A 22,865-nucleotide genomic window follows, 5' to 3' on the forward strand; every position below is an offset into this window, starting at 1 on the left:
GCACTCCAGCCTGGGCAGCAGAGCGAGACTTTGTCTCAAAAAAAAAAAAAAAAAAAAAAACAAAAGACATAAGAATTCATGTTCATGTAGGAACAGGAGAAAGAGTTTGAGATGAACAGCCGGTCCCAGGCCAGCTGACAGAGCGACTCCCAAGGGCACTGCCATCAGCTAGACTCTTGACTGTGGCATAAAGTCAGGCACGTGCCCCTGCCGTTTCCCCTGCCATGCCTAGGCAGGCTGCTGGCCACAGGCAAAAGGAGGCTGGTGTAGGCTGAGACCTTCTCTGCTCTGGGTGCTGAGGGGCAGCAATGCAGGAGAGGCTGTAGCTCCCACCACAGTGTGGGGGCCTGGGTCTGCCCACCAAGGCTGAGGTTAGCCACAGGGACCTGAGGACCCTCCAGAAGAGCAGATCACAGGTGGGACATCCCAGCTCCACCACACCCCCGCAGCCCTGGTGTCATCTGTGATAGTACCTCACAGTGCCTTCAAGGAACAGTTCAGGGAGACAGTGCGTGGGAAGCATGGAGAGGCACCCAGCATGCGATCAGTGCCCTGTGAACAGGGTTGATGCCATTACCTTGCTCAGGCTGGCAAGGACACAGGACTGAGAGAGCCTGTCTGCCTAAGAACCACACTCGGGATCCCCACTGCCCTCTTACTGGCCTGACACCAGAAAGCAGCACCTGCCTCCTGGGACATTAGAGGTGGCTATGTTGTGAGGACCCCTGGGACTCCTGGGTGGGAGATGAGCGGAAACATGCACATCAGGTGACTTCACCAAGCCTGTCCAGGCTTTTAGCCCAGGAACAACTTCTATTTTCTACTTTCTAGAGTAAATCACTTGTTTTAGAACAGTAGGAAAAAATAGAAACAACCAGCTTAGACCATGATCATTTCAGAAGATTGATTAAAAGACAGCCAAAAAAGCCTTCAAGTTGAGGCTGAAGAACACAAATAGAGTTGTCTGTGGATGACATGACTGTTTCCCCAGCGCAAGGTTCCCAACCACAGGCAGCAGATATCCAAACATGCCATGGGAGATAAGCTGTTTAACCCTCTGGAACCTAGACAAAACAGGAAGAATGGAGAAGTGCAGAGGTGCACATGAAAACAGGGCTCAGCACATTTCCAGGGTGGAGAAATATTTAATAAAATCGGGGTCGAGAGAAAGTTAGTTGTACAATTCATCTCCCACATTCACTGCTGGCCAGGTCAGGGGCACCTGGTTTGAAATCAGGCTGACCTCCGGACAGTCGCATTAGTGCACTGTGTCTTGGGGAAATCTCAGGGTGATGCTGAGGCTGAGCCCCCAAAAGTCAAGGAAGTCAGCCCCACAGGCTGAGGAACCCTGAAGGTTGGGGGAGCTGCCTCTATCCTGCTGAGTGTGCGCTGCCCAGGCCTCACTCGTTCAGGAGCTTGTGCTTGACTGTGGTGCTCTCAGAGCAGAGATGGATGAAGAGGGTGCCGGCAGCGGTGCGGGCCCGCAGCTCCTGCAGCTCGTAGTCATGGGCCCACTCAATGTTGCCCCACTTCTGGATCTGAGGGAAGGACAAGACAAGTTGCTGGGTGAGTGGCCAGTGCCTAGCTGCTTCCTGGCCAAAGCCACATTCCATTCCAATAGCTCGGCTGAGGGCAACAGGTTTGGATCTTGCCAAAACACGAGACATGCCTAGAAGGAGGCGGCAGGTAAGAACACCCAGGTGGGCCAGGCACAGTGGCTCATGCCTGTAATCCCAGCACTCTGGGAGGCTGAGGCAGGAAGACTGCTTGAACCCAGGAGTTCAAGACCAGCCTGGGCAAATATGGTGAAACCTCATCTCCACAAAAAGTTTTAAAAATTAGCTGGGTGTGGTGGGGGTGCACCTATAGTCCCAGCTACTTGAGAGGTTGAGGTAGGAGGACTGCTTTGAGCCCAGGAGGTTGAGGGTGCAGTGAGCCAAGATCATACCGCTGCACTCCAACCTGGGCAACAGAGCAACACCCTGTCTCAAGAACACCACACACACACACACACACACACAACCACTCAGGGAGCCAGAGCAGGCACCTGTGCTTTCTGTGGCATGGATGGTCTAGAAGAAGTACAGTCCAGGCCCAGGGCCAGTGGCTGCCCACCCACTACTGGGCAGGCTGGGTACCAGAACCACCCATGTGACTTCTTTGAGGAGGCCTGACTTATGTGCCATCCCTTCTCTTACACTTCCTCCTGGGAAGCCTGTGAACGGACAGCCTCTGCAAGTTGCCTTGCCATGCTGGGCTACAAGTGCTCCCCGAGCCCCATGTGGGTGGAATGACTAAATCAAGCCAGGCCATGCAGTGGCTTCAACTCTAACTCTTGTGGTAGTCACAGAACTACAGATGCCTCTGCTCTGCACACTGGGGACACATTGCAGATTCTCTGTCTAGAGCTCTAAAAACAAGAGGGAGGAACCCTCAGACACACGGTGTGGCTGTCCAGATAGTGTAACTCCAACCAGACCCTGCTGGCTCCTCCCTGGCTAGTTGCCCAAGAGGCCTGGCCTGGCCGCCCCAGCTCATCCAGGAACTCAGAATCTGCCATGCTACACAAGCTATTTGAACTTCTGGGCTGCCTGGTCCCAAACTGTACAATTGTAATAAGTCATCTGAAGAGTATTCCATATTTTCATTGTATACTATCACATACATAATTCAGGTTATTCCTCTGTTTGTAGAGGATCAAAACCAAAGTTCAGAGAATGATGGCCTGGCTTGGGTCCCATAGTCAGAAGCAGAGCCCAGACTGGCTTCCCACCAGCCCTACAAGTCACCCCCTTCCTATGTAATCGGTTCTGACATCCAGAGAATAGTAGCAGGCCTACTTTGTTATACAAAAATAGTTTTTTTCCCTGGCATTTTTCTGAGCAGAAGACTATAAGAACTAAGGAAATACATCACAAAAAGCTTTTTTTGTGTGTGTTTTTTACCATACTAGGGACCAATTCACAATAGCAATTAACCTTCTGAGGTTGGTGGAATAACTGCAAAGATGGCCATAATTTTCAGAGTTAAAAAATGCAAACCATACTGTAGCAAAACCTTAATTCTGAGCCCACTAAATCAAAACTTGTGTACAAACAGCAGCTACCCTTATGCTCCTCTGCCAGCCAGATAAAATGTCAGGGTATGAAGGCTTAGCTGATGTAGGAGCACAAACAGGTTCTCAGTCATCTTGGCAGGGCCTGTTCTGCAGGCTTTATCAAGCCCAGATGGTCTTTATCCACCTGTGAACCTCCTTGTGCAGAGTGAGGCCTGACAGTCTCGGCCCTAAAATCACCAGACCTGGCTTCAAGCCCTAACTGGCACATTTTCCAGAGGTGCAACCTTGTACCTCAGTTTCCTCCTGTGTAAAACAGAGATAACCACAGCTCCTACCTGCCCAGGCTGCTGAGAGGAGGTGAGATGGATACAGTACAGGAACACAGCGGTAGCACTTACTGTTATTTTTTAAATGTTATTATCTTACAATACTTTTTTTTTTTTTTTTGAGACAGGGTCTCACTCTGTCACCTAGGCTAAAATGCAGTGGCACAATCTTGGCTCACTGCAACCTCCACCTCCCAGGTTTAAGCAATCCTGCCACATCAGCTTCCCAAGTAGCTGGGACTACAGGCGCTAATTTTTGTATTTTTGTAGAGGTGGGGTTTTGCCACGTTGCCCAAGCTGGTCTCAAACTCCTGACCTCAAATGATCCACCCTCCTTGGCCACCCAAAGTGCTAGGATTACAGGTGTGAACCACCACGCCAGGCCTACTTGACAATACTTCTGCTGATCCTTGATTTTGATTTCTGCATGTACACAAAAGTAATGAAAGCCAAGTATGCATAACTATATTTCAGATGGGTTAGCTGTTCCCCCAAAGTGTGTCTGAACTAGGAAGGGGAAGGCAGGACCTGACGTGCTGCTCCTCACCTGGTACTCCTCCTCCAGGCGTGACAGCAGCACAGCCTGCTCCACGGTCAGGTGCAGGTCAATCAGGCCCAAGGTCAGCACCAGGGACTTGAGCTGGGCAGCTACAAACTCAATCCCTGCAGGGACACAAGCCAAGTCAGGACCCAAAACAGGGCAGCTGCCACAACCTACCCCTTGTGAGTCCCAGCAGCCCTAGCAGAGAACAGGAGTGAGTGGTGCAAAGAGCCATCCAGCGATTGGCTCACTCTTCTGAAAGAGCACTCTGGTTTTCCCATCCTCCTCTGCTCTTACCCAGTGAGACACATGACCCCAACTTGGCAAATCAGAGCTTCCCCCACCAGTCTAGTGATTGGTTCATGGATGGACATGTGACCCAAGCCAGGGCAATGAGATTGAACTCAAGACTTCCGCTGGAGAGTCAAAGGTGAAAAGGTGTGAGCCTAGAGCACCAAGTGATGGGCTAGCATCAGAGCCAGCCAGCCTCCACACTCAGCTAGCCCAGAACGCCCCTGTGCCTCTCTACTCACAGCACCTGGGGAGAGGCAAACACAGGCTTCAGACACTGATGGCCTTCACAGCCACCTGCCAAGCCCACAGGAAACTCTATACATACCTTGTAAAGCCCATGTGTTGTAAGATGCCAGGTGGCTGACGAGCACCTCCCGAGTCTTGGCGGGGACACTGGGTCCCATTATGCTGGTGGAGGAGTTGATCTCCACGCCGTATCTGAAAGGAAAAGGGCTTCGGCATGTCTCTGTCATGATGTAGCTCAAGAGCAGCCCACCTTTTGACTAGAAACAAAGGCCTAAGCTTCAGAGCATGTGTGTGCATTGGCCAAGGAGCTAGTCTTGAGGCCTCCAGGAGCAACTGCTACCATGGTCAGTGGCCTCCTGACCTGATTTTCTTTTTTTTTTTCTCTCTTTGAGACAGAGTCTCACTCTGTCACCCAGGTTAGAGTGCAGTGGTGCGATCTCGGCTCACTGCCAGCTCCACCGCCCGGGTTCACGCCATTCTCCTGCCTCAACCTCCCGAGTAGTTGAGGCGCCCACCACCACACCCGGCTAATTTTTTGTATTTTTAGTAGAGATAGGGTTTCACCATGTTGGCCAGTATGGTGATCTACCCGCCTTGGCCTCCCAAAGTGCTGGGATTACAGGCGTGAGCCACCGCCCCTGGCCCCGACCTGATTTTCTGTCCCTTAAGAGCAAACTTAGAGGACCAAGAAACTGTGCTGAATGAAGGGATGGTTCCTGAGTCATGTGAGCTGGGGCTCAGTTACATGCAGCTGCCTGAAATGCTCATTCATTCACCTGGAATCTCCATCAAAAGGCCATGTGCCTTTTACATCTCTTTAAAAAGTTTTTCACATTTGAGGCCATATAAAAGTTAAAAACAATATTTAAAATGGTTTTCCTTAAAATAATGTTTATATATGTCATATATCATGGAGGTTTTCTTTTTTTTTGAGACAGAATCTGGCTCTTTTGCCCAGGCTAGAGTGCAGTGGCCAGATCTCAGCTCACTGCAAGCTCCGCCTCCCGGGTTCACGCCATTCTCCTGCCTCAGCCTCCCGAGTAGCTGGGACTACAGGCGCCCGCCACCTCGTCCGGCTAGTTTTTTGTATTTTTTTTAGTAGAGATGGGGTTTCACCGTGTTAGCCAGGATGGTCTCAATCTCCTGACCTCGTGATCCGCCCGTCTCGGCCTCCCAAAGTGCTGGGATTACAGGCTTGAGCCACCGCGCCCGGCTGTTTTCTTCTTTTTTATTGAAACACAGTCTCGCTCTGTCACCCAGGCTGGAGTGTGCTGGCATGATCTTGACTCACTGCAGTCTCAACCTCTCAGGCTCAAGCGATCCTCCCATCTCAGTCTCCCAAGTAGCTGGGACTACAGGCATGTGCCACCACACCTAGCTAATTTTTTGTAGAGACAGAGTTTCACCATGTTGCTCGAGCTGGTCTCAAACGCCTGGACTCAAGCAATCTGCCCACTTTGGCCTCCCAAAGTGTTGGGATTACAGCCATGAGCCACCATGACCAGTCAGCAGTCATTTTTTCAAACTTTTTTTTTTTTTGAGATGAAGTCTTTCTTGCTCTCTCCCCCAGGCTGGAGTGCAGTGGCACGATCTCGGCTCACTGCGACCTCCACCTCCCAGGTTCAAGTCATTCTCCTGCTTCAGCCTCCTGAGTAGCTGGGATTATAGGCGCCTGCCATCACGCCTGACTAATTTTTGTATTTTTAGTACAGATGAGGTTTCACCTTGTTGGCCAGGCTGGTCTCAAACTCCTGACCTCAAGTGATCCGCCTGCCTCAGTCTCACAAAGTGCTGGGATTACAGGCGTGAGGCACCATGCCCGTCTTATTTTTTCAAACATTTATCAAGCTCTACCTTACATAAGGCATTGTTTTGGGTCTGTGGTCTATGGGACATCACGTGCTGGCTTCAAGAGACGATACCTTTTTTTTTTTGAGAAGGAGTCTCGATCTGTCGCCCAGGCTGGAGTGCAGTGGCGTGATCTCGGCTCACTGCAAGCTCCGCCTCCCAGGTTCACACCATTCTCCTGCTTCAGCCTCCTGAGTAGCTGGGACGACAGGTGCCCGCCATCATGCCTGGCTAATTTTTTCTGTTTTTAGTAGAGACGGGGTTTCGCCATGTTAGCCAGGATGTCATGATCCGCCCGCCTCGGCCTTCCAAAGTGCTGGGATTACAGGCGTGAGCCACCGCGCCTGGCCAAGAAGATACATTTTCAAGAATAATCATAACTAAATAAAACAGAAAAACATAATGGGGGATAAAAATAATTTTTGTAATTTTATTCCATATATCACTGATTTTTTCTGTTGCTTAAAAAAAAAATGGCTGGGGCTGGGCGCAGTGGCTCATGCCTGTAATCCCAGCACTTTGGGAGGCCAAGGTGGGTGGATCATGAGGTCAGGAGATCGAGACCATCCTGGCCAACACAGCGAAACCCCGTCTCTACTAAAAATACAAAAAAAATTAGCCAGACATAGGTGGTGCATACCTGTAGTCCCAGCTACTCAGGAGGCTGAGGCAGGAGAATGGCCTAAAACCTGGGAGGCGGAGCTTGCAGTGAGCTGAGATCATGCCACTGCACTCCAGCCTGGGCGACAGAGCGAGATTCCATCTCAAAAAAAAAAAAAAAAAAAAAAAAAAATCCAGCTGGGTGCAGTGGCTCACACCTGTAATCCCAGTACTTCAGGAGACTGAGGCGGGTGATCACTTGAGGTCAGGAGTTCAAGACCAGCCTGGCCAACACAGTGAAACTCCATCTCTACTAAAAACACAAAAATTAGCTGGGTGTAGTGGGCACCTGTAATCACAGCTACTCGAGAGGCTGAGGCACGAGAATCACTTAAACCCAAGAGGTGGAGGTTGCAGTGAGCCACGATCGCACCACTGCACTCTGGCCTGGGCGACAGAGCGAGACTCCGTGTCGAGAAAGAAAAAAAAAAAAAAATCCTTGCTGAAATTCCCAATAGTACAAATGGACTGTAGGAAATGGCTAAGTTTTTCTGTAAACTCTTAAGGATAGGGTATTTCCTGCCACAAGAATCTGATGATTTTATACTATAGCAAAGATCTCTAGGCACCTAAATTATTATATTTCATTAGATTCTGAAATGACACTGTATTGTCACATTCCCACACAGTATTGTAGTCTGGTCTTTAGAGCACTGCCTTTGCCTTTTCCTTTAAGACCCAAGGAAACCTGCCACATTGTGAGCATCGGGCAGCATGTGGCAAATCAGTAAACTGATTGGTAACATCACTTTTGTGAAAAATGCTATACCAAGAAATGCACCTTGCAAGCTTAGAAAATACCATGGTTGGCTGGACGCGGTGGCTCAAGCCTGTAATCCCAGCACTTTGGGAGGCCAAGACGGGCAGATCACGAGGTCAGAGATCAAGACCATCCTGGTTAACACGGTGAAATCCCGCCTCTACTAAAAATACAAAAAAACTAGCCGGGCGAGGTGGCAGGCGCCTGTAGTCCCAGCTACTCGGGAGGCTGAAGCAGGAGAATGGCGTAAACCGGGAGGTGGAGCTTGCAGTGAGCTGAGATCTGGCCACTGCACTCTAGCCCAGGCGACAGAGCAAGACTCTGTCTCAAAAAAAAAAAAAAATGAAAATACCATTGTCAAGGTACTACCATGAAAGCCAGCCCTTCCAAATTTCCCTTGGGATCAAATGAAATTGAATTTATTTTGCCACCACATCAATAATCCATTCAACTTTGCACTCGAGTCTTCCTACTAAGGAAAAATATTTCGTACCAATTCCTGGAAGCTACACATCCACTGAATGTTACCTGTAATTTTGCAGGAAGCTATCCAGACTTTTCTCCAAGTGCATACATATCATACATGTTGTTCTGTTATTTGATTTAATAGTACCGCAATTGTGACAGAGATGAAAATCACTGCTAAAATTTGAACATTTACTGTGTGCTAAGCAGGATGCTAAGCCTTTACATGCATCAATTCATTTACTCCTCCTCAAACCCTGAGAGGTAGGATTATTAGCCCCATTTATGGACAAGGAAATTGAAGCTCAGAGAGATCAACTCATTAGCCAAGTCACACAACTGAGTCTCTAGCAGGGCTGGGATTCAAACCGACACTGCTGCTCTGACCCGCTGGCAGAAGGTGGCCTGGGGACTCCACTGCTTCTCCAAGGACACAGAGCTGCCCTTACACTTCATGAACTGCTATAGCAGGTGTGCTGTACCTAGTGGCTGAAATGGGTGCTTTTTTCCCAAGATGACCATATCCCTGATCATATGACGGGAGCCGAATCCCATGAGTGCTCTGAAATCAGAAAGCTGACTAGCTAAGGGCACTAGTTTTCCAGCGTGGCCCCCTGACCCCAACACTCCACCAACGCAGGTGCCCAGTCAGTGCTTTCTGCAGGGCTGTACATCTTACCTTTTCTCAGCCCATTCGATGATTGGATCCCACTCATTCCTTTGAAGTTCCACTAATGTCTCAGGCTCCTCCACCCTGTAGCTAATTCATTGTAAAAATCACCTTCATTAATAAAAAAGTACAATTCCTTCATTCAGTGACAGAAAAGGAAAAACACAAAGGACAACAGCAAAAACGTCACCACCACCATCCCAGCCCCACAAGTCTTTTCCCCTAAAGCAGTGGTTCTCAAAGTGCGGCCCTGGCACCACCATCACCTGGGAACTTGTTAGAAATACACATTCTCAGGCTGCATCCCTATAGAATCAGAACTTCTGGAGGTGGGGCCCAGCAATCTGTTTTAACAAGCCCTCTAGGGGATTCTAATGTAAGCCTGAGTTTGAGAACCACTACCCTAAATGCCCCCAAATATTTGACAGGTCCAAGCTTGCTGCACTATGTTACTGTCATTCTAAAGCAGATCCAATCTACTAACTGCAACCCTGGGTCCACACCCGCTTGACCTGGATGCTGAATGGGAATGCTGTGCCAGATGCTCAGTCTTTGCATCTCTACCCTCACCCCCTCCAAGAGACTGTGCCCCTGGTCACAGACCAAAATAGCCTGTTTACACCTCACAAGCCCATCCACCTCCTGGCTACAGATGCAGATGCTGGCACAGGTGCCAGACCTCATGGGACCAAGCTAGAGGCCAGGCTATGCCATTTGTTTGACCAAGAGATACAGGCATTAGTCAGCTGAGAGGAGCTGAGCTGCAGGGTTTCATGGGATGGGAACCCAAGTGGGCATTATGGAAATCCACCGTCTTGTGTAAGCAAAGTGGGGAAGAAAGGTCATGAGTTATGCTGGGAGGGGTAGATGGGCAGCCAACCTTTCCTCCCTCACCTTCCGCTCACCCCAGTAGGGCACAGGGAGGAGCTCTGACATTGAATCTTACAGCTCCCTTTCCTGGTGGCCCGATCGTCCTTCATTTCCTGTCAGGATCCCTGTATAGTTTTCAAGAATCCCCTTTTTGTCTGAGCTAGGTTGAATGGGTTTCTGCTCCCTGCAGTCAAGTGAACCTAATATAAATGGAGTGGGCTTTCCCACTAGCTATGGGCCACCCCCTTCGAAAGCATGCCTCCAGTCATCAGTGCTGACTTCCTGTGTCATCGTGAGATGACTCAGGATCCTAGAGCACTTGGGCTAGCAGGCACAGTGCTGCTCAATCATTTCCATTGTTTCTCAACTTTCCTTCGGCAACACTGACCAGTTAGCCAAGAAATATAGACACAGAGGATAATTCAGAACTGGAGAAGGACACTCCTAATTATCAGCATCCATAGTGCCAAGGATGTCTACCTGAGAAAGTGTCAGTGGGCAGAAGTTTAAGGTCACAGGCGCCCCCAGGCCTAAGGGGCCTGTGGTCACGGCACCTGTAAGAGCTGCATAACCACCCTCCCAGCCTAAGGAGCAGCTTCTAGGCTAGAGAAGAGGGGTGGTCATGTTCTAACACCATTGTAGCCTGAGCAGTCCTCCTCCTAAGGGGCTACAGAGCAGCCAAATGCCAAAGTCAAGTGGGCCACCTTCCCTGTCCTTGCAATAAATGGAGAGGGTTTCTTCTTCCACTGATAACCATCTGGGCAAATCAGGAAAAATAGCCCCAGGGACTGTCTCAATCCAAGGGGAATGCCCATCTAAATGTCCATTACCAGATGGTGTCAGTGTCCAGAAACTTCACGGCTGCCCGGATCAGCTGATCCTTGTTTCTCTGGGTTGGGTTGTCCAAGGATGTGTTGCACAATGTGGTCTGAATCAAAGGCAAAAACCACCCTGTCACTGCCTGTGGGGCTCAGACAAAAGCCCTGCTTTCCTGAGGACACCTCATCTGACACATAGCAGACAGCACCACAGCACAGCCCTACCGGAGCAGCAGCACAGCTACTGAGAGTGTGCCACAGCCAGGCTCCATGCCAAATGCTTTCTGTCGATGCTCACAGGACTTGAGGGAAGCTTGCAGCAGCCCCATGATTAGTGAACCTCCCCACAGTCACATTATTACCAGGTTCTAGTGTATTTAATGCTCACAACAACCCTTTGGAATAGGTACTATTATTATGCCCATCTGGGATGTGAAAACTGAGGCCCAGACAGGTTAGGTTAAGTACATCATCAAATACAGTTAATAAGACACGTATCAGTGATGGAGCTCAAATCTGACTGGAAACCTTTACCAGCTGCCTCCCTTACACCTTAGAAAGTAGGGAAACAGACCATGCAAATCAGGATTAAGATTATTTGTTTTGGCCAAGTGTGGTGGCTCACGCCTGTAAACCCAACACTTTGGGAGGCTGAGATGGGTAGATCACCTGAGGTCAGGAGTTCAAGACCAGCCTGGCCAACATGGTGAAATCCCATTTCTATTAAAAATATAAAAATTAGCCGGGCATGGTGGTGGGCGCCTGTAATCGCAGCTACTTGGGAGGCTGAGACGGGAGAATCGCTTGAATCCAGGAGGCGGAGGTTGCAGTGAGCTGGGATTACGCCATTGCACTCCAGCCTAGGCAACAGAGCGAGACTCTGTTTAAAAAAAAAAAAAGATTATTTTTTTCCAGACTTACCTTGTCAATAACAGGCTGCTTAGGTTACCCTATTGGTTTGTAGCCCCAATCACCCCAATTTCACTAGGTTGTCAAGGATTAGGCCAGCACCTCAGCAGGCTGTGATGTTGGCAGGAGGCCCATGTGAGTTTGCAAAGGTTGAGCATAGCAGCGGCTGGGATGACAGCAGCTGACTCCTTACACTGACTCAGTGCCCAGTCAGTGCTGGGGACCATGCCAAGGGCTTTCTTGCATCATCTCATCTCATCCTGACCACGGCTCTGTGAGGTAGGTACTATTATCACTCATCTTTAGTAGATGGGGAATACGGGGCTGTGAAAGGGGCAGGAACCTGCCCAAGGTTACAGTTTAGAATCTGCAGAGGCTGGACCAAAGAGTCTGGCTGGGCCCTTCCTTCCCCAGGCAGCCTTGGTGCCTAGATGAGCCACTTTGGTGTGGATGAGGGGCTCTGGTTCTATAGGGAGTCTTCCTCACCTCACCCATCTGCCTCCAAGTGGATCTTATATTCAACTAATATTTACTAAGTACCAACTAAACTACCTGCTAGTGGCTGTCCAAATACTGGTGAGTAAAACAGACATGGCTCCTGCCTTTCTGTTGCTTACCAGGCAGTAGAGACAGACAGACAATAAATGTGCAAACATAAAACAATTATAAATTGTCTAAATGCTGACAAAACAAATGGCCAGCTGCTGTCATAGAAAATAAGAGAGCTGGGTAGTCAGTGAAGGTGACATCTGTCCTGAAACCAAAGGAGAAACCAGTCATCCAGCACAGTGTTCCTAGGAGAGAGAACTGCAAGTAGCCAGGCCAGACCAGAAAAGAGTTTAGCACATTAGTGACTTGAGAGGAGGTGAACACCTGGGGCCCAGGTAGGCAAAGGACCATCCCCCAGGGCCTTGTCAGAATTTGGTAAGGGATCTACCCTAGGAAGCCCTGGGTGGGTCTCAGGGTCCAGATTCACACTGTGAACTTGTTACCAGGTGCATGGTGTAGTACTTGATGGTATCCTGCTGGGAATCCCATTCAGTGGCCACTGCAATGGCCAGGGCCTCACTGGGGACGGTAAAGAGCTTGGCTTGGGGAGTTTTCAGCTTCCTCTGGTCCAGGTTTATCTCAAAGCCACCTTGAAAGATCAAATGAAAAACTCTCAGGGATTTGTTAAGTGGAATCAAGTGACCATTCCTATATTTAGCCACTTGAATTGGTGCAGACAAAGCCAACTCTGAGTCCCTTACAGAAATATATCTGACAAAAGCAGGAAGGATAATCTCACCATGGAACAAGCTGAAGATGAAAAATGTTCCCGACCATTCACAAAAAAAAAAAAAAAAAAAAAAGAGGCAGTCAAAATTTCAGACACTCACCTTCACCCTGTGTGATGCTGACATTCTGATAAAACCTCTTCCTTTCTGTAAGAAAGATTTTTCAAAGAGGCAGTTTAAAATAACGTTGAGACAACTCAGGAAGCGACAGGACCAGCTTGTATCATTACTGCTAATGTTGATTGATTGGCTTGATTTTCATATCCCCATTCCAGGTCTGCCCTACTCAACACGGTATAATCAACCGCTTCTGATTAAAGCTGGGGGAAGGGAGCATCCGATCTCCAGGGAGGAGGGAGGAATAGGACATGCTGGTCATGCCTCTGCCAACCCCCCAGCCTGGGGACAAGTCTGATCAGGAGCATCTCAGCATGCTTTCCCACCCTCCCCACCACCAGTGCCACCCCATGCCAGCACAAACCTAAAGTCGGTGTCTGAGTGGGACAAAGCTAGAGACCCATTTCAGCCAAGACTCTGATGCCTCTAAGGAGTGAGTGGAAAGCCAGTGTGCCTGCGCAGGGTGTGCGTGTGTGGTACATAGGCAGGATGCAGAGCTCCCAAGGGCATTTCCCATCCCCTCTCTCCAATTAATAACCTAATTAACCAGCTTGCTTGTGTATCCAACAGGAACTCCAAACATTTCCTTCAAGAAAGGGAAAATCTGTGTCCTGTGTTTTCTTTTGAAATTAACTTGAATAAAATCTTACATGAAACAGGCTCCTTCTTTTACCCTGGAGGGATTAACAATCAAGAGTACTTCTAAGGAATTATGCAGATTCCCTCAACTGATAACAAAGAAGTCACATTTTGGAAGCTATAAGCTATAACTCAGTCTCTCACATCTGTGACAAACACAAAAACTTTCATTCATTCATTTGTTCACTCGTTCATGTGTTCACTGAGTTCTCAAAGTCTTTGGAGGCCCTAACTGAAGTTATTTATTGGAAATAATGATGCAGCATGTGGAGGAAAAAAGAGTAAATCATTTGCTTTATTTATTTATTTATTTTGAGATGGCATCTCACTCTCTTGCCCAGGCTGGAGTGTAGTGGTACAATGTCAGCTCACTGAAACCTCCACTTCCTGGGTTCAAGCGATCCTCCTGCCTCAGTTCCCTGAGTAGCTGGGATTACAGGCGTGCACCAACACTCCAGGCTAATTTTTGAATTTTTAGTAGAGGCAGGGTTTTGCCATGCCAGCCAGGCTGGCCTCGAACTCCTGACCTCAAGTGATCCAACCCGTGAGCCACCATGCCCAGCCAAATAATTTGCTTTTAATGCTTAAAAAAAAAAAAAAAAAAAGGCTGGTCACAGTGGCTCATGCCTACAATCCTAGCACTTTGGGAGGCCAACGTGGGAAGACTGCTTGAGGCCAGGAGTTTAAAACCCAAGCTGGGCAACATGATGAGACCCCATCTCTACAAAAAACACAAAAATAAGGCTGGGTGCAGTGGCTCATGCTGTAATCCCAGCACTTCGGGAGGCGGGGGCAGGTGGATCACCTGAGGTCAGGAGTTCGAGACCAGCCTGGCCAACATGGTGAAACCCTGTCTCTACTAAAAATACAAAAATTAGCAAGTATGGTGGTGCATGCCTGTAGTCCCAGCTACTTGGGAGGCTGAGGCAGCAGAATCGCCTGAACCCGGGAGGCAGAGGCTGCAGTGAGCTGAGATTGTGCCACTGCACCCCAGCCTGGGTGACAGAGCAAGACTCTATCTCAAAAAATAATAATAATAAAATACAAAAATAAAAAATTAGCCAGGCACGGCAGCAAATGCCTGTAGTCCCAGCTACTAGGGGGGTTGAAGCAGGAGGATTGCTTGAGCCCAGGAGGCTGAGGCTGCAGTGAGCTGTGATGTCACCACTGCACTCCAATCTGGGCAACAGAACAAGACCGTCTCTTGAAAAACAAACAAGCAAACAAAATAACAAAAACAACAACAACAAAAAAACAAGCTTAAGTTAAAATTTCATTAATTCAAACAGACCATGAAAATTCAGGAGAAATTAGTATGTGTGCATGGAGAGGGAAGGGTAATGGAGAAGTGGGCAACTGTTTTTACTCCAAATATTTTTATGTTTTCCCATGATATCAGTTTTCTATAAATCTCATTTGCTATCACTAATACTTAAAGACAGAGGGCCCAAAATTGCATTCCACATTTGCACTTACTAAACTAAGGCCCAAATCTTTTTCCCACAAAAATATTTGTGTGTCTACCATGTGCCTTGGCACTTGGGATACAAGAGTCAATAAAATAGGGAGTTTAAAGTTTTTTTTAGGATCAGATCTATCCACCAAGATGATGCTGTCTTTCTATGGCACGATTTACCAACTTCATCTGAAATCACAACACTGATTATCTCGTATGTTTGACACTAACATTGGAAGTTTATAGCACCCTAGTGCTTTTAAATTTCTTTACATGCTGTCCTGGTCATATCCAAATGGCAGGCTAGACACAGGTCTGGAGGCCTCCTTTCCTCTCTCAGGTCTGGAGTGAGGTAGACCATGTCCTCTGTGTCTTCAATGCAACAGGCTGGGCAGCATGTATAAAACCAGGCCAGGCAGGAAGTTGGGAAGGGCTCTGAAAGCTCTGACTCAACACTAGGGAAAGGGTCTTCCCACGTCAGCAGGAAGTGCCAGCAAGAGTGTACAAGTATACAAGAGTGAGCACTCTAGCATACTTCCAGGCCTGGTCTGGGAAGTGAACCCAAGAGACCTGGGCCAGAGGAACAGACTCAGGGCAGGAACTGCCAGCACAGGGCTGAACCTTCAAAAGCTCCTGGGACAGCCAGGTTTCCCAAGAGGGAAGTCTTTTTTCTGTTTTCTTGGCCAGGCTCACTTTTGTAACTGAATAAGAGAAAACTAGACGGGAGTGGGATGGACGGAAGGCAGGGAAGGAGCCACCAAAATTGCGCAGAAAAAAACCATGCAGAAAATGAGACAGCAGACGGGCAAAAGGAGCCCAGGGGCTGCCAGTCCTCAGATTAGAAGGTAGGTCCGGCCGGGCGCGGTGGCTCAAGCCTGTAATCCCAGCACTTTGGGAGGCCGAGACGGGCGGATCATGAGGTCAGGAGATCGAGACCATCCTGACTATCACGGTGAAACCCCGTCTCTACTAAAAATACAAAAAAAAAAACTAGCCGGGTGAGGTGGCGGGCGCCTGTAGTCCCAGCTACTCTGGAGGCTGAGGCAGGAGAATGGCGTAAACCCAGGAGGCGGAGCTTGCAGTGAGCTGAGATCCGGCCACTGCACTCCAGTCCCGGAGACAGAGCGACAGAGCGAGACTCCGCCTCAAAAAAAAAAAAAAAAAAAAAAAAAAAAAGAAGGCAGGTGCACATAGATGTGTTTTAGCCAGGGGCTCTCCTGAATGACCCACTGACACGTGCAGGGGCAAACGTGTCTTGGAACAAGCTTTGGTGAGTACTGATCATGTTCCAGGACATATGGTAAGTCCTGGGAATGGGACATGTGCACAGCAAAGCTCATCTCTGCACCCTCCAGCCACTTACTGTGTAGTAGGAATACAGACCACTAAACCAGGTAAACAATAAGTTGACTTCTGTGATGGGGCAGGCAAGTGGAATGATTAGTCAGAATTAGATTGCAACTTGAAGGTGAGGCAGGAGGTACCAAACTTTATGATTGATTCAATTTTTTTTTTTTTTTTTTTTTTTGCGGAGGGGGCTGTGGAAGTAGTTTCCAGAAGAAGAAACCGGTTGCATGAAGGACCAAGGCTTCGAGACAGCATTTGTGGACTAGACAGATGGTCAGAGGGAGAATGCAAGATTCTCTACGATGCTAGAGAGGGCAATGGGGCCACATCTGGGGGACATGTAGATCACTGCAAAGACAGCAAAGGGAACCAAGTAAAGGCTCCACATAGGCACACAAGAACATGATCTGGGGCCAGGCGTTGTGGCTCACGCCTGTAATCCCAGAACTTTGTGAGGCCGAGGGGGACAGATCACTTGAAGCCAGGAGGTCGAAAGCAGCCTGGCCAACATGATGAAATCCTGTCTCTACAAAAAAATTAAAAAATTAGCAAGGCATGGTGGTGCCTACCTGTAATCCCAGCTACTCAGGAGGCTGAAAATCAGTTGAACCCAGGAGGCGGAGGTTGTAGTGAACCAAGATTGTGCCACTGCACTCCAGCCAGGGTGACAGAGAGAGACTCTGTCTCAGAAAAAAAAAAAAAAAAGAACACGATCGGGACAATTCATTTGGGGGATCCATGTTCCCCAACAATATCACATAAGACAAAATATGAGACCACCAGAAACCCATGAAGCTCCCATGTTCTCAGTGAATACAGGGTTAACAGACATCGATGGGAAACCTGTCTTTAAACATGAAAAAAATCAGCCTAGCTTCGTAGGATCAAGCAGAACTGGCCTTCTCTTTAGAAAGATTACCGGCCTCAGGAACCACAACTCCCACAGTGCACCAAGAAGAGGAAGTACTGGTTTCAGAGCTGTCTCAACGCCTTTATGTTTTAAAACAGTGCCATCTGGTGGGCCTTAAACCTTAAAGGTGAAATTCTACCTCCAGGTCCATCTGTAATCCTAGGGCGGCTCTAACCAACTCTTTTCAGGTATCAAAATTCTTCAGCCCAAATACATAAAGAACTCTTATGACTCAATAACAAAAAGACAAATAGGCTGGGCATGGTGGCTCACGCCTGTAATCCCAGCACTTTGGCTGGCTGAGGCAGGTGGATCGCTTCAGTCCAAGAGTTCAAGACCAGCCTGAGCAACATGGCAAAACCCCATCTCTACAAAAATACAAAAATTAGCCAGGCATGGTGGCGCACGCCTGTAGTCCCAGCTACTCAGGAGGCTGAAGTGGGAGGATCACCTGAACCTGGGAGGTTGAGGCTGCAGTGAGCCATGAACATTAGCCTAGGCAACAGACCAAGGCCCTGTCTCAAAAACAACAACAAATAACCCAATTTAAAAATGTTCAAGTCTGAGAGACATAGGTGGGAAGATCGTTTGATTCCAGGAGTTTGAGACCGGCCTGGACAACATAGCAAGACCCTGTCTGTACAAAAAAATTTAAAAATTAGCTGGGCATGGTGGCACACACCTGTAGTTTCCAGCTACTTTGGAGGCTGAGGTATGAGGCTCACTTGAGCCCCGGAGGTTGAGGCTGCAGTGAGCTGTGACTGTGCCACTTGCACTACAGCCTGGGTGACAAAGCAAGAGCCCCTCTCTTTAAAAAAACCATGGTCAAGGGATCTGAATAGACGTTTCTTCAAAGAAAATATACAAACAGCCATTAAGCACATGAAAAGATACTCAACATAATTCATCAGAGAAATGCAAATCAAAACCACAATGACATACCACTTCAAACCCTTTAGGACAGCTATAATAAAAAAGACAACAACAAGTGTTGTTGAGATGTAGAGAAACTGGACTCTTCAAACACTGCTGGTGGAAATGTGAAATGGCACAGCCACCTTGGAAAACAGTCTGGCAGATCCTCCAAAAGTTAAACAGAGTTACCTTTGACCCAATAATTCTATTCTTAGGTATATACCCAAGAGAAATGAAAACATATATCCACACAAAAACTTGTACATGAATGTTCTTGGTAGTGTTATTCATATTAGCCAAAAGGTAGAAACAACCCTGTGTCCACCAATGGATGAATGGATAAGTGAAATGTGGCATATTTACATATACAATGGAATATTGTTTGGCAATAAAGAAGATGGAGTGGGCCGGGTGCGGTGGCTCATGCCTGTAATCTCAGCACTTCCGGAGGCCAAGGCGGGTGGATCACAAGGTCAGGAAATCAAGACCATCCTGGCTAACACGGTGAAACCCTGTCTCTACTAAAAATATAAAAAATTAGCCGGGCGCGGTGGGGGGCACCTGTGGTCCCAGCTACCCAGGAGGCTGAGGCAGGAGAATGGCATGAACCCAGGAGGCGGAGCTTGCAGTGAGCCGAGATGGCGCCACTGTACTCCAGCCTGGGCGACAGAGCGAGACTCCGTCTCAAAAAAAAAAAAAAAAAAAAAAAAGAATGGAGTATTGATACATGATACAAGGTGGATAAAACTTAAAAACGTTTAGGTGTGGTGGCTTACTCCTGTAATCCCAGCACTCTGGGAGGCCGAAGCAGGAGGATCAGTTGAGGCCAGGAGTTTAAGGCCAGCCTGAGCAAGACCCCATCTCTACAAAACACTAAAAAACTAACCGGGCATGGTGGTGTGTGCCTGTAGCCCTAGCTACTTGGGAGGCTGAGGCAGGAAGATCACTTGAGCCCAGTAGTTTGAGGTTACAGTGATCTGTGATCGTACCACTACACTCCAGCCTGGGCAACAGAATGAGACCCAATCTCTTTAAAACAAACAAACAAACAAACAAACAAACTTTAAAACATTATGCTAAGTGAAAAAGTCAGTCAAAAAAGACCACACTCTATTTCTATGAAATGCCCCAAACAGGGAAATCTATAAAAGAACAAAGGAAAGTAGTAGTTGCCAAGGGATGGAAGGAGTAAGGATGACAGCTGAAGGGTGCAGGTTTCTTTTGGGGTAATAAAAATGTTCTAAAATTGATTGTGGCAATGGCTGTACAATTCTACAAATATACTAAAAACTATTATATTTACACTTCAAGTAAATGAATTGTATAGCAAGTATATATCTCAATAAAGCTGTTTAAAAAAATCCTTCAGGCCAAATGTACAACATTTAGTAAAATTTTTCTGCAAAGAATCAGATAGTAAATATTCTAAGTTTTGCAAGCCATACAATATCTGTTCCAAGTATTCAACTCTGCCACTGTAGTGAAAGTAGCCATATATGATATGGAAATGAATGCATGTGGCTGTGTTCCAATAAAACTCTACTTACAAAAACAGGTGGCAGGCTGGACCCTGATCTACAGACTACGTAATATCCCTCAATCCACACCACTATTCTATGAGAATGACAAGGCAGCTAATGCCTTGGAGGTGATAGAGAAGCTAAACGTCTTGTCTAGGTGACAGACAACTGGTAAATAGCAGAGACAAGACTTCTAGTCTTGACTTCATCAGGCAGTCGCATTCAGCCAGATATGCTGAATAGATAGGTTTCTCCAGAACACCTCCCACTCTGGGAGTCAATAGACCTCTGATAAGCTGGTGCAGAACTAAACTGCCACAACAACCTCACAGAGGTCTTCTTGTTGCAATATCTCCTCCTCCAACACCTCAGTGACCCTTTCCTAAACTCCTCCTCTCCCTCTGATAAGCTTCAATGGCATGGCCATTCCTAAGTGGCCAAGTTCAATCAGCTTGCTGACTGAAGTGTTCACTGAGAAGAACCCACTGGGGTTTAATCTTCTACTACTCCAAACATGCACAAGTATCTCACAACTGGTAATGTCTTTAAAGAGCACACATGGGCCTGATTTCTGCACTTCCCTCCTCATTCATTCATTCCTATTTTCTTTCACATTTGACTGCCTATCATGTGCCAGGTACTTCCAAGAGCCTAAACTAGTAAGTTTAGGTACTACTTACCATGTGCCAGGTAATTCCAAGAGCCTAACTAGTAAGTTTAGGCTTTTTAGAAAGGAAAAGAAGGCAGTAGATCAAGTGCCACCATTATGTAAAGTGAACATCCACTAATCTAAATTAACCCTTTGTGGTCGGGCGTGGTGGCTTACTTTTACGCCTATAATCCCAGCAGTTTGGGAGGCTGAGGTGGGAGGATCACCTGAGGTCAGAAGTTCATGACCAGTCTGGCCAACATGGTGAAACCCCATCTCTACTAAAAATACAAAATTAGCCTGGTGTGGTGGTGGACACCTGTAATCCCAGCTACTTGGGAGGCTGAGGCAGGAGACTTGCTTGAATCTGGGAGGCGGAGGTTGCAGTGAGTCAAGGTTGCGCCATTGCACTCTAGCCTGGGTGACAAGTGCAAAATTCCATCTCAAAATAAATAAATATATATATATATATATACACACACACACGAAAAAATTAATTAATTAACCCTTTGCTTTTTGCCAACTTGGTGAACTCCCGAATGTGTCCCATTTGCTATGCCTCCCTGGGATGCCCTTCCTTCCTCTTCTTTACTGGCCCTTCATGGCCCATTTCCAGGCCCTTCCCCTGAGTCCTACAGGTGAAACTTCAGCTCCCTGCTGCATCCAGCCCCCTTCCCCATTTCTATAGTTATAGAACTTGGCCAGGTGCAGTGACTCACGCCTGTAATCCCAGCACTTTGGGAGGCCGAGGCGGGCAGATCACAAGGTCAGGAGTTCAAGACCAGTCTGGCCAATATAAACACCATCTCTACTAAAAATACAAAAATTAGCCGGGCATGGTGGCAGATGCCTGTAGTCCCAGCTACTCGGGAGGCTAAGACCAGAGAATCACTTGAACTTGGGAGGCGGAGCTTGCAGTGAGCCGAGATCGCGCCACTGCACTCCAGCCTCCACGACAGAGTGAGACTCCATCTCAAAAAAAAAAAAAAAAAAGAAAAGAGAAGAAACAGACAAACAAACAAAAAAAAGAACTTGACAGCCAGAAAGATCCTCAAAGACAACCTAGTACTTCAACTCATGGAGAAAAATGAGGAAGTAGTTGCATACCCAAGATCACACAGACCTCAGAGGTTTTGCCAGTATCAGATCCTAGATTTGCACTCCTGCCACAATGCCAAACTGTCTGTGAAGTTCTGGAGTTTCTAAAGCAGGCAGTGTTAGGTAAAAGTCCCTCATACCTTGCTGTCACCCTGGACATGTTCTAGATACCCAACACTCTCCCACCTTCTTGCTGAACTCCTACTCATCTATCATGGCTCAGCTTAAATGCCCTTTCACCCAAGACCCATTCTAAACCCTGAACAGCCCCAAGATGGGAGCAGGTGATTCTCCGTGTTTTCACAGCTTCTATGTCCCTTATCAGGATAGTATAACCTTTTGCACTCAACAGTGAACATCATTCAGGTGGGCCTTTTTCTTCTTTAACTGAGCTTCTCTACCAATACATACAGGTGGGTCTTAAAGACTACCGTGTCTCCTGCCTCCAGCACTATAAAACTAACTGAATGGTGGGAGGGTGTTACTGCTTTTCATTCACTGAAATGAATCATTCTCACTCTTACCCTAACACCACTCACCATCAGCAATGAAAGAGCCACTACTTCTGAGCTTCATCAGAGTTGGAGGTGGAGGTGACTCCACAGTCAAAGGTGGAGGTGTCAATTTCTATTTAGCAGAGAAGGCTGCAGATGGCAGAGGTTGTGGTAGGAGGGAAAGTCAGGAAACCTGCAGCTGAAGTGCCCAGGATGGAGGAATGAAGGTCCAGGTTCTAGGTCCCTTCTGTGCAGGTATTGTGTTGGGCAGTGGAGACACGGAAAGCAGTCAGACACCACAAATCTCTGAGAGAGTCTGTCTGTAACCTAGGCGAAGTCCTGATTCAGAGCCCAAACTTCCCCTTTTGAAAACAAGGATGACACCTGCCTTCCTTATTAAAGGGAGGGCAGCCATAAGCTTTGAGAAAAGCTGCACAGGCCAAATATCAATTACTGTATCGTGCGTGACTCGCTGTTCCCTCTCGGGTCGTCTGCCCTTGTCTGGGCTTCACTTTCTCATCTGTAAAAAGACTTGACCGGCTTGCATAATCTCATGAGCCTGAACCCTGCCTCAGTCACCTCGCTTTGCACAGCCGAAGCCCGAAGCCCACCTTACCCCAGCCGGCCCCTACCCAAAAGAGAACGTGTCATAGTCTTACCTGTCGGCGGGGCGTAAGCCCGGGCTGGAGACGGGATGGTTGGCCCCGGACTCATAGAAGCGCAGGGGCCACCCGCAGGCCGATTCAGGAGACGGCGTCCTCCGTCCCGCAGCCGGAGGCAGCTCCTCCACATCGCGCCCGAGGGTCTGGGAAGATGCGCGACGCGAAACCTGGAGCAGGAAACACAGAGCGAAGGGACCCCCAAAACCGCACGTTCGGGCTGTACGGAAACCTCTCACCGCTTCCTCAAAGCCCTCAGCCTCCCTTGGACGCCGCCATCTTCCGCATGACACCAACGGCGCGCCGTCGCCTTCGCAAA

At 48.0% G+C, this 22,865-nt stretch overlaps 1 protein-coding gene across 2 annotated transcripts; it reads right to left on the reverse strand.

Moving 5' to 3' along the window:
* Positions 1-1,125: 1,125 nt before the first annotated feature.
* On the reverse strand, positions 1,126-22,862 carry ATPAF2 (ATP synthase mitochondrial F1 complex assembly factor 2). Of its 2 annotated transcripts, XM_023191741.2 has the most exons (9): positions 22,547-22,678; positions 21,933-22,134; positions 12,845-12,889; positions 12,458-12,603; positions 10,569-10,666; positions 8,878-8,958; positions 4,545-4,657; positions 3,932-4,047; positions 1,126-1,538 (listed from the first exon to the last, which is right to left on the reverse strand). In XM_023191741.2, the coding sequence occupies exons 2-9, from the start codon at positions 21,967-21,969 to the stop codon at positions 1,401-1,403; spliced, it is 774 nt and encodes a 257-aa protein (XP_023047509.1). In that variant the 5' UTR covers positions 21,970-22,134; positions 22,547-22,678; the 3' UTR covers positions 1,126-1,400. The 2 variants fall into 2 exon arrangements, with proteins under 2 accessions (XP_023047509.1, XP_023047508.1); XM_023191740.1 differs by lacking the exon at positions 21,933-22,134 and having other exon boundaries at positions 22,547-22,862.
* Positions 22,863-22,865: the final 3 nt, after the last annotated feature.

The sequence above is a fragment of the Piliocolobus tephrosceles genome, chromosome 16, assembly GCF_002776525.5.
Source record: "Piliocolobus tephrosceles isolate RC106 chromosome 16, ASM277652v3, whole genome shotgun sequence".
Taxonomy (NCBI): Eukaryota; Metazoa; Chordata; class Mammalia; order Primates; family Cercopithecidae; genus Piliocolobus; species Piliocolobus tephrosceles.

Bases quoted from the DNA above. Each gene is read 5' to 3' on its own strand.
- ATPAF2 (XM_023191740.1), bottom strand. From the start codon at position 22,679: ATGTGGAGGAGCTGCCTCCGGCTGCGGGACGGAGGACGCCGTCTCCTG. The intron at 4,048-4,544 runs GTATGTATAGAG...GTGTCCCTGCAG, and splicing joins CAACACATGGGCTTTACAAG to GGATTGAGTTTGTAGCTGCC. The intron at 1,539-3,931 runs GTGAGGAGCAGC...TCCTTCCCTCAG, and splicing joins GCCTGGAGGAGGAGTACCAG to ATCCAGAAGTGGGGCAACAT.